The following is a 12,198-nucleotide window of genomic DNA, read 5'->3' on the forward strand; positions in this document are numbered from 1 at the left end:
TTCATTGCAGTTCTTCTTTATTATTTATATATTTTTCTCTGTAGACCAGATAGTCAAGCATTTTTTTAGTGATATTTATAAGCTTGCCTCTGAAACTTTTAGATTGAATCAGAAGATAGTTATTCCTTTTTCTTATTCTTGTTTCTTTGTCATTTTATCATGAATTAGCTATCCCCTCATAGGGTGAGTCTGATTTCTTCTTTCAGAGGGTTGAGGAAGAAGCACTGGTGAAGAATAGCAGTGCTTGCAAAGATTACCTCATTGAAGCTATGAAGTACCATCTGCTACCTACAGAGCAGCGTATATTAATGAAGAGCATCCGGACCCGATTGAGGACACCCATGAACCTTCCCAAAGTAGGATCTGCTGTTCTTATCTGTTACTATCTCATCTGAAAGGCCCATAATGAGGCTCTTAATTTATTTTACTCATCTGAATTTCCATGTATCCAGGAATTCATTGTAGTATATGTAATTCAACTTCTTTTTTGATTTTGTCTGTGGAGGGTGGGTGTTGTTTGACTCATTTAATCTTTACAAACCACATGATACTGCTCTTCTGGAACAGAGGCCACTGGTATTTATCCCTTCTGAGTTTCTTCAGCTCTAGTTAACAGCAGAGAAGATAATCAGAGTATGTAGATCTAAAGATTTCTTTGTAAGCTACATATTTGGGTGATAAGTGAAAACTGAGTAGTTTCACAGAATTGCTTACAACTAAGGATGCTAGCTTGTTCCTTTTGTTGCCTCCTATTGTCTGTTGTGTACAAATAGTACACAGTTTGATGGTTCACTCACACATCATACATAGCCATTTCAGTGTAGATTTCCCAGATGTCTTCCCAGATCTCCAGTGTTCCTAAATTTCCTATGTGAAAGTTTGTATTCTACCTTTATCTTTTTAGTTGAAGCCATTCATTTCTTACTGATTAAATTTTCTTTACAAATAACCCCTCATTTCTGTCTTTCTGTTTGCAGTTTCTTCTGCTCTGTGTGCATCTTTATAGTACTAGGAGGCCAGCACTTTAAGCACCATTTTGTGTATGGTTGATCAAAATGATCCATACATAATATAATACTTTTATTTATGTATTGATTTCTAGCTCTCGTGTGTTTGGGGGCAATGATGGATTAAGAAATTATAATTAATCTGTTGTCTACTGTTTTCTTACATCATCTTTAGTTGTTTTTATATTTCCATTAAATTATATCTTTTATATTCTTTCACTTTAATACTTTTATTTAGTATTTTTTCAAAGTTTTTTTTTTTTTTTTTTTGAGCCTACATTTTAATTGCTTCAAATTCATATTAGTAGTGTTTTTCTGTTTTGCCCAGTGTTAAGAGTTCTCAATTTAGAATTGACTATATTTTACCAGTGCTACTCCCTCCTTTTTTCTAAATTATTAGTAAATATTTTAATTTAAAATGGACTTCAGTACTCTTCCTGGTGATTCCTCATTAGAAATACCCACTTAGCAATATAGTCCATTTATAGTCCATTTATAGTGTCAGTCCATATTATTGTGTTTATTATCTAAACCAAAACAAGTAATTTGGCAAATAGCATCTGATGAGATCTAGGATCATATAGATTCAAATTTAGCATGATTTTTTTTTTAATGTCCCTCTGTGTGTTACTCATCATTTTCATAGGCTCCTAGAAATTTGAATGCTTTTCTCAAAATATTCTAAAGTTTTAGTGAAAATTATTGTCACTTAAAAGATATTTACAAGGCACTCACTTCCTACCCTATTTTGAAAATTGGTATTTGCCGTTTTTAAATTTTCTGATCTCTCCTCAGTTCTCCAAGATTTTTCAAAAATAATTGTAAGTGGCTCAGTAAGTACATTAGCTAGTTCCCTTAATACCTTAGTATGCATGCCATCTGGGTCTGCTGATTTTATAAGTGTTTACATTTTCCAAATACCTTTTACCTCCTTTTATAAGAAGTCATCTCTATTAAGTCTTCATTACTTCATATCTGTCCATATTGTTTGGTGTCAGTTTTTGTTCTTACCAAAAAATACAGATTTATAAAAGCCATCTATAGCCTTAGCCCATTTGAATTATTATTTCTTTTATGCTGGTCTTTGTAACTTCCTTCTAAAAGGTTTGTCTTATCTTTAATACTTTTTAAACATTTCATATTTTTAAAAGGTCTCTTCTTAACCTGTATATTCCCTTAGCTGGCATCTTTAGCTTTGCTGTCTTTAGCTATGCCTTAACCTTTAGAGTGAAAACTAATTCTCTTCTAATTTCTGTAATAAGCATGCTACTTTTAAAAACATTCTAAAGAGTTCTTGGTGAAATCCTGTCAATTATTTTCTCTTTTGTGATCATCTGTTCAGTTGACACTGTCTCTGGGCTCTTCTCTGCCAATGGGTTTGGATGGCCCTCCCAACTGTATTAAACTTTGGATTTCTCAGTTCTTTAGCTTTGATTTCATGGTGGGTATGCCAATCCATGAAGGTTCTCTTCTGCTCTCTCAGGGTGACTGGAGAGTAGGGCGGCAGACCTGACAGGTAGCAGGGAGATATACTGCTGCTAGTTTTGTATTTGCATAGTCTCTCCTGAAAGTTTATTTATCTGCACATAGTTTTGAAAAGTGCTTCTACTGGATGCTTTTACAATAGCACTGTTTGTCATTTTAGAGGGTCTATATTCAAGATTAATTCTAACTAGATAGTTAAGAATGAGGCAACATGATTAACAGTAATGACGCACTTTATTATAATCACAATAAGACACATCAGACAAAATGTGGTAGCAGTCCTGGAATAACATAATATTTCTACTATGACAGTGACTTATTAGTCTCTGATTCTGTGGACTCATACTTATTTGCATAAGATAAATCTTTTTATAACTCAGACATTAGTTTTGTATCTTCAGTAAACTATCTTGGGGTTGTGTAAGGCACTCATGGATTTGGACAGTATAATGAAAAACTGTGTATGTTTTGCTACTATATGTTATTGTTTAGTTCAGTCTCTCAGTTGTGTCTGATTCTTTGTTACTCCATGGACTGCAGCACGCCAGGCCTCCCTGTCCATCACCAACTCCCGGAGTTTACTCAAGCTCATGTCCATTGAGTCGGTGATGACATCTAACCATCTCATCCTCTGTCGTCCCCTTCTCCTCCCGCCTTCAATTTTTCACAGCATCAGGGTCTTTTCAGATGAGTCAGTTCTTCGCATCAGGTGGCCAAAGTATTGGAGTTTCAGCTTCAGCATCAGTCCTTCCAGTGAATATTCAGGACTGCTTTCCTTTAAGATGGACTGGTTGGATCGCTGTGCAGTCCAAGGGACTCTCAAGAGTTTTCTCCAACACCACATTTCAAAAACATCAATTCTTTGGTGCTCAGGTTTCTTTATAGTCCAACTCTCACATCCATATATGACCACTGGAAAAACCATAGCCTTGACGAGACGGACCTTTGTTGGCAAAGTCTCTGCTTCTTAATATGCTGTCGAGGTTGGTCATAACTTTTCTTCCAAGGAGCAAGCGTCTTTTAATTTCATGGCTGTGGTCAGTATCTGCATTGATTTTGGAGCCCCTCAAAATAAGTCTGTCACTGTTTCCACTGTTTGTCAGTAGTTGTGTTGTGTGGGCTTAGTTGCTTCTTAGCGTATGGGACTTTAGTTCCCTGACCAGGGATCAAACCCACATCCCCTGGATTGCAATGAAGATTCTTAACCACTGGACGACAAGGCTTAACAATAACCACTAGACCACCAGGGTTAACTATAACACCACATGTTATTGTTAGCTTCTTTTTTTATTTGGAATCTGTATTTTTGTAAATGCTATCATGTTATTTCTATTTTTCCTTATTTTACCCAGGATATCTAAATTTGATATTTCAGGAGGCAATTTAAACTAAACTAATATTTAATAGGTGAAGAAAATGAAAGAACAAAGTTTAATTGATCTACATTTCAGAATGCTCACTTGATTTTGTATAACTAACTCCCTACTTCTTACCTTCCTTAAATATGTCATATTTAACTTTTCCATACACATGTCTTCATAGTTTTCAATTCCTTTATATTAGCATAATAAGTCGGAGTAGGCAATGGCACCCCACTCCAGTACTCTTGCCTGGAAAATCCTATGGACGGAGGAGCCTGGTAGGCTGCAGTCCATGGGGTCGCTGAGGGTCGGACACGACTGAGCGACTTCACTTTCACTTTTCAGTTTCATGCATTGGAGAAGGAAATGGCAACCCACTCCACTGTTCTTGCCTGGAGAATCTCAGGGACGGGGGAGCCTGATGGGCTGCCATCTATGGGGTCGCACAGAGTCGGACACGACTGAAGTGACTTAGCAGCAGCAGCATAAGTATGGTGTTTCTCATGTGAAACCAGCTGTCTCTTACAAACAATTGGGATGTCAGAGTCATGACACATTTTTGTTGGTAGTGGCACTGTCTCTTGATCTCATACAAATATCCCTGCTCTTGTCTTCCCATTATACATTCTTCCTTTCCTGGTTATCTCTGATTTTTGGAGTTCCAAATCCTCAACCCATTTTACTTCTCTTGGGCGAGTAAAGGACAGATATTACTACCTTTCTCTGTAATCAGTAGCACATTTTCCCTTCCCATTTTGATCTACAAGAAGTGAAATGTTGCATGGAAATCATAAGATTCATAGTTGCAAATCATGAAATCTATTCAACTATTATGTTTCTCAAGGATTTTTTGAAAAGTATTCCCTTTAGAGATTTTTTTTTAACTGATCTTCATCAGATGTTAACCAAGCCTCTTCTAACTATTGTGTAACTGCTGGGCAGAGTTTAAAAGTTTAAGCACAGATAGATCTTCTATAGATGCCTAGATACAGGATTGATCTTACTGTCTGTTGCACCTCTGTGATTTCACAACTTCTCCCCCTCCTCTTTTTCCTTTAAGAATAGTAAGGAAGGGTAATGCAGATTTTCTTCGTTAATTCTGCCTTTTATTTATTTGCATTCAACACTAGGGGAATGACAGGTCTGAAAAATCTTATATATTTGTGCTGTATCCGATCTTCTTTTTAAGACCTTTAAAATTCTTTCTCCTTTCCTGTAAATTACTAGAATAAGCTTCTTTTTGGAAATAGGACTTACTTTGATTTCTGTGTACCCATCTTTTCTATAGTTTTAAGTACAAGTAGACCATTGCTCAGTCAAGGTGCAAACTTCCCCTTTTTGTGTCTATGAAACATTCCATCTTCTGTTTGAGTTTGTGTTTCTTTTGAACATTCTTTTTCCTGTGCTTATCTAACTTTCTGCTTGAAATGTCCCTGCCGTTCTTTACAGTGTTCTAATTGTGACATCATTAACTTTTACATTCTTCTGAATTGACAGCTATCCAAAGAGTACTCAGTGTGCTCATTTATGTTCATTAAAAGACAAACACATTGATTGCTAAGTCCCATCTATCTCTAAAGGTTCTCCCCGCTCCAGGAAGTTTTTACTAAATTATGGCTACATTTCTGATCAGGAATAGCAGTTAATGTCTATAATCATATATAATTGCATATTATTCTTGAACTACTTTAGAATCTTGTCTCCCTAGTGAAATCTATAAGCTCTTAGGGATAGAGACCATGTCTTATATTTCTTATGTAGAACACCTTAGCACAGTTCTGATTAAACACAGATGATAGACACTTAATGAATAGTTGGTGAATTGAGTTGAACTCACTTATTCTCTGCTCATTCATTTGTTATGATTTCTAGTATCTCCATTATCTGGCCTCTTGTTTGTTTTATTTGTGGGACATCCATGGAGATCTCTTTACTTGATATCTAGGAATCTGTACTCTCTCGTGAATTTAAATTTAATTAGTGCTCCTTTTTCAGTAGTTTTTTTTTTTTCTTCTTCCATCTTTCTTTTAATACCATACTGTCCTCTTCACCTCATCTACCCACTAACATAAATTTCACTTTTGTCTGCTCTCCTAGGTTGTGGAGATCTAATCCCTAGTCATTACAAAGCTGGGATCTAGTTTTTAGCAAGCCCTATGACATACTGCAGCCTTGCCAGTGCTGATTGCCTGCTGTTTTTGGCTTAAATACTGCTTTTGCTTGAAGGATCAGAAACTTATTTTAGTTTCTGATATCCTTATTTTTGACTAAATGTGCTAGAAAATAGAATTGTAGTTCTAACATATGTGTGCCCCCTTGGTGATGTTTATTAAATGTTTATTAGGTGGTTGTTTTCCCCCAGCTCACCCTACCATCTTCATCCTAATACTCTCCATGTCATTGTCTTTGTGTCAGTAAGACATTTTAAATCCCTGAGTATGCAGTAGTTATTTGTTCAAGTGCTTATACTTCTGCCCTTCCAGTTAATGGTGGTGGTTGGGGGCCAAGCACCAAAGGCTATTCGAAGTGTGGAATGCTATGACTTCAAAGAAGAGAGATGGCACCAAGTAGCAGAATTGCCTTCTAGGAGATGTAGGGCAGGTAAGCATGATGCATTGTGATCATTTCCCTATTGCTGGGTCATTGGGAGTTTCCTCTCAGGTCTTATCTTACTAACTAGAAGAATCTTTATTGGAAAAACTTTGATTAAAATAGCTATGTGATTAAACAGTGATTCAGGAGCCTCATACAACTCACAAGACATTGATGAATTTAGCAGCTTCTTTCTTTAATTTACATATTTTTCTGATTCTAATGTAAGGTGGAGTAGCTAACAATTTGCTGGATATTTTCCTAGTTACCTTTATTGAAGTATTGAGAAGCAGTTCTTTAGCTTGGGACACTTACTGCTAAGAAATTCCTAACTTAACTATAAGCCACAGTTGCTTTCTTCCAGGCTTCTGCTTTTCAAGCATTTGTTGAAATGGACCTTAGTTTAGCCAAAACTGCAATCAGAAAAAGACGTTTGCAGTTTCTAAGAATTCTTTCTGAGACTCAAACCTGGATCTGTAAATTCATGTCTCTCATAGCAAAATGAGTTGTAAGCGTAACAGAACATTTCTATTGTGGTAGTCCTTTAACAGTACATCCTGGAGCTTGTTATATAAGATGATAGATTTAACTCATTCCTTTATAGCTGTCTAGTATGTGGGAGGAGGGGTTCTGGATGTAGTATAATTTTTACTAGTTTTTAATTGAACCTTAAAATTGTTTTTAATCTTTATGAACAGTGCTGCGATTCCTTATACATATATCATTATGTATGTGTGCTAATAGATTTAAGTTGGATAAAACTCTAGAAATGGAATAGTTATTAAAAGGGTATCTTAAGATATGCTAATTATTACTTCCACTAACAGTAAATATGAAGGTACTAATTTCCCTACATACCCTATGAAAGTGAAAGTCACTCAGTCGTGTCCAACTCTTTGCAACCCCATGGACTATATATAGTCCATGGAATTCTCCAGGCTTCCGAACCCAGGGATTGAACCCAGGGATTGAACCCAAATCTCCCGCATTGCAGGTGGATTCTTTACCGGCTGAGCCACAAGGGAAGCCCAAGAATACTAGAGTGGGTAGCCTATCCCTTCTCCAGGGGATCTTCCCAACCCACAAATCAAAATGGGGTCTCCTGCATTTCAGGTGGATTCTCTACCAACTGAGCTATCAGGGGAGCCCCTGTAACACCTTATAATTAAATGTTTGAGTTTTGCAAGCTGGTAGGTGAAAAATTCTTTCACATCTAGTTTGTACTTCTATTTTGAGGAAAGTTAAACATCTTTCTAAATGGTCAGTTCATGGTTTCATGATTTTTGCCATTGTTTTATTATTGATTTGATATGTTAAGGAGAATGGCCCTTTTTTCCTGTCAGTTGCGGTGTGAATATTTATATTAATCTTTTGACTTTATTTGCATTATTTTTGTGTTATTTTTGCCATGTAACACTATTACTTTCTATGTGTTCCTGTACCATTAGACTTTTGTCCTTGTACTTATGGATTTCTTTCTTGTATAGAAAAGTCTTACTTAAAAATTATTTGTGTGTATAATTCGTAGTATTAATATATAGCTGTGATAGTTCTCAAAACTTAAGAAATCAGTATTGGTATATTACTATTACCTAAGCTACAGGCTTACTGTATTTTACAATTTTTTGTGTTAATGTTTCTATTCTGTTTCAAGACCTCACATTGCATGCATGCATGTATTTATAATTGAAGTAAATATAGTTGATTTACAATATTGTGTTAGTTTCAGGTATACAGCAAAATGATTCACTTATGTTTATCTTAAGACTATTTTCCATTATACATTATTGCAAGATATTGAATACAGTAAATCCTTGTTGCTTATCTACCTTATGTGTAGTAGTATGTATGTGTTAATCCCACACTTCTAATTTATCCCTTTCCCCGTTTCCCCTTTGGTAGCCATAAGTTTGTTTTCTGTGTCTGTGAATCTGTTTTGTATGTAGATTTGTTTGTATCATGTTTTAGACTCCACATATGTGATGTCACGTAGTATTTGTCTTCTGACTTACCTCTGTATGGTATTATCTAGGTTCATCCATGTTGCTGCAAATGGTAGTATTTCGTTCTTTGTTATGACAGAGTAATATTCCGCTGTATATGTAACACACATTAAACCAATCATCTATTGGTGGACACTTGGTTTGTTTCCATGTCTTTGCTATTGTAAATAGTGCTACTCTGAGCACTGAGTGCATGTACCTTTACAAATCACAATTTTCATCTTTTCCAGATATATGCCCAGGATGGGGATTGCTGGATCATATTGTAGTTTGCATTTTTAGTTTTTTAAAGAAAACTCCATACCATTTTCCACAGTGGCTGTACCAATTTACATTCCCACCAATAGTGTAGGAAGGTTCCCTTTTCTTCACATCCTTTCCAGCATTTATCATTTGTAGATATTTTGATGAAGCCATCTGACCACTGTGAGGTAATACTTCACTGTGGTTTTGATTTGCATCTCTCTGATAATCTCAGATGTTGAACATCTTTTCATGTGCCTGTTTGAACATCTATTTATCTTTGGAGAAATGTCTATTTAGGTCTTCTGCCCATTTTCTGATTGGGTTGATTTTTTTTTTCTTTTTGTATTGACTTGTATGAGTGGTTTGTATATTTGAGATATTAACCCCTTGTCAGTTGCATCATTTGGAAATGTTTTCTCCCATTCCATAGGTTGCCTTTTCATTTCGTTGATGGTTTTCTTTGCTGTGATTGTGTTTGTGATGGTTTCCTTTGATTCCTTAAAAATCAAAATTTTTAAGTTTTGGCCACCTCATGCAAAGAGAGTTGACTCATTGGAAAAGACCCTGATGCTGGGAGGGATTGGGGGCAGGAGGAGAAGGGGACGACAGAGGATGAGATGGCTGGATGGCATCACTGACTCGATGGACATGAGTCTGAGTGAAGTCCGGGAGTTGGTGATGGACAGGGAGGCCTGGCGATTCATGGAGTCGTGCTGGTGATGGACAGGGAGTGCTGCGATTCATGGGGTCGCAAAGAGTCGGACACAACTGAGCGAGTGAACTGAACTGAACTGAGGTCCTGTTGTTGTTATTTGCTCTTATTTCTTTTGCCTTGGGAGACCGCTCTAAGAAAATGTTGCTGTGATTTATTTCTAAGAATGTTTTGCCTGTTTTTTCTTCTAGGCATAACATGTCTTACATTTTGGTTTTAAACCATTTTTGTTTATTTTTGTAGGTGATACGAGGGAGTGTTCTAATTTCATTGATTTACATGTGGCTGTTTAGCTTTCCCAACACTACTTGTTGAAGAGACTGTCTCTTTTCTATTGCTTTGTCTTGTCTCCTTTGTTGGATTAATTGACCATAGGTATGTGGCTTTTTCTGGGCTCTCTGTTCTCTTCCATTGATCTATATGTCTGTTTTTTACCATTACCATAGTGTTTTGTTTACTGTAGCTTTGTAGTTTTGTGTGATGTCTAGAAGAGTTATTATACCTCCAGCTTTATTCTTTTTCCTCAGTATTTCTTTGGCATTTCTGGGTCATTTATGGTTCCATATAAGTTTTAGTATTGTTTGTTCTAGTTCTCTGAAAACTGTCCTGAGTATTACAGATTGCATTTAACCTGTAAATTGTATGGTCATTTTAGCAATATTATTTTTGTAAGAGCAAGAGATTTCTTTCCAATTCTGAATCATCTCCAGTTTCCTTCATTGTTGTTTTATAGTTTTCAGCATATAGATCTTCCACCTCCTTGGTTACGCTTATTCCTAGGTTGTTGGAATTTCAAATGGGACTTATCTTTTAAACTTTGTTTTTCTGATGTTTCATTGTTTGTGTAAAGGAATGCAACAGATTTCTGTGTATTAATCTTGTATCCTGCCATGTTGTTGAGTTTATTTAATAGTTCTAATAGTTGTTTGTGGAGTCTTAAGAGTTCTCTATAGAGAATGTCACATCATGTGCAAATAATGACAGTTCTACCTCTTTTCTTCCTATTTGGATACATTTTATTTCTTGTCAGACTGATAAGACTAGGACTTCCAATACAGTATTGAGCAGAAGCAGTAAAAGTGGGCATCCTTGTCTTCTTCCTGAATTTAGCAGTAAGTTTTCCAGCTTTTCACTGTTGAGTATTATGTTTGCTATGGATTTGTCATAAATGACTTTTATTATTTTGAGATATGTTCCCTTTATACCCACTTTAATGAGATTTTTTTGTCATGAGTAGATGTTGAATTTTATTAAATACTTTCTTTGTGTCTGTTGATATGATCATCTAGTTTTTTTGGTTCCTTTTGTTAAATGGTGTATCATATTGATTGATTTACTTATCTTGAACCATCTTTTTTAACCTGGAATGAATGCAACATCAATATGATCCTTTCTCTGTATTGCTGGATTTGGTTTGCTAATATTCTGTTGAATAATTTTGCATCGATATTCTTCAGAGATACTGGTCTGTAGTTTTCTCTTTTTTGTAGTATCTTTGTCTAGTTTTGGTATCAGGATGATGGTTCCCTCATAGGATAACTTTGGAAGTATTCCTCACTTTGAAATAGTTTGAGGAACACAGATAAGCTGTATGGTCCTGGACTTTTGCTTGCAGGGAGTTGTTTTTATTACAGATTCTATTGTTATCTGTTCCTTCAGTTTTGGCTGAGCTTTCCAGGTGGCTCAGTGGTAAAGAATCCACCTGTAATACAGGAGACGTGGGTTCAGTCCTTGTGTTGGGAAGATCCCCTGGAGAAGGAAATGGCAGCCCACTCCAGTATTCTTGCTTGGGAAATCTCATGGACAGAGGAACCTGGTGGGCTACATATAGTCCACCAGAGTTGGACATGACTTACCGACTAAACAGCAACACGTTTCTTGAAACTTTTCCATTTCTTCTAGGCTGTCCAGTTTGTCATTATGTAAGTGTTCACAGTATTCTAATGATTTGATTTTATTTTTTTGTATTTCTGTGGTTGTTATTTCTCTTCTTTTACTTCTTTGTTTATTTGGATTTGCTCTCTTCTTGTGGAGCCTAACTAGAGGTTTGTTGATTTTTGCTTATCTTTTCTAAAAACCAGCTCTTGGCTTTATTGATCTTTTCTGTTGTTTTTCTTTTTAATCTTCATTTTCTTTATTTCCTCTCTAATATTTGTTGTTTTTCTTTCTGCTAACCTTGAGTTTTGTTTATTCTTCTTGTCCTAATTCTTTTAGTTGGTAGGTTAGGCTGTTTGAATTTTTCCTTGAGGAATGCCTTTATAGCTATGAACTTCTCTTGTAGAACTGCTTTTACTTCATCCCATAGGATGTAAGGTTCTGTTATCATTGTCCTTTGAAGTCAAGGCATTTTCTGATTTCTTAATTGAGTCCATCATTGACCCATTGGTTTTTTAGTAGCATGTTGTTTCATCTCCATATGTTTTTTCCTCTGTTTTCTTTCTGTAGTTGATTTCTAGTTTTACACTATTGTGGTCAGAAAAGATATATGAAATAATTTCTGTCCTCTTAAATTTGTTGAGGCTTGTTTTGTGACCTAGTGTATGGTGTATCCTAGAGAATGGTCTGTGCACACTTCAAAAAAATGTAATGTGTATCTTGGGTATTTTTGGATGTAGTGTCCTATAGATATCAGTTAAATCCAACTAATGTGTTGTATTATTTATGGTCCCTCTTTCCTTATTAATTTTTTTGTCTGGAATGTCTGTCCATTGATAGCAGTGGGGTATTAAATTTTCCTACTATTATTATATTCCTGTCAATTTCTTCGTTTATGCCTGTTAGTATTTTTTTTT

At 35.8% G+C, this 12,198-nt stretch overlaps 1 protein-coding gene across 3 annotated transcripts in view; it reads left to right on the top strand.

Moving 5' to 3' along the window:
- Positions 1–12,198, top strand: part of KLHL2 (kelch-like family member 2) — a 164,774-nt gene that overhangs the window by 141,038 nt on the left and 11,538 nt on the right. For all 3 annotated transcript variants that reach the window (XM_010838661.1, XM_010838662.1, XM_010838663.1), the window contains 2 exons: positions 207–356; positions 6,337–6,454. In XM_010838661.1, the coding sequence (XP_010836963.1) occupies positions 207–356; positions 6,337–6,454 (268 nt within the window). The remainder of the gene's footprint in view (positions 1–206; positions 357–6,336; positions 6,455–12,198) is intronic.

This window comes from Bison bison, unplaced genomic scaffold, assembly GCF_000754665.1.
Source record: "Bison bison bison isolate TAMUID 2011002044 unplaced genomic scaffold, Bison_UMD1.0 scf7180017864103, whole genome shotgun sequence".
Lineage (NCBI taxonomy): Eukaryota > Metazoa > Chordata > Mammalia > Artiodactyla > Bovidae > Bison > Bison bison.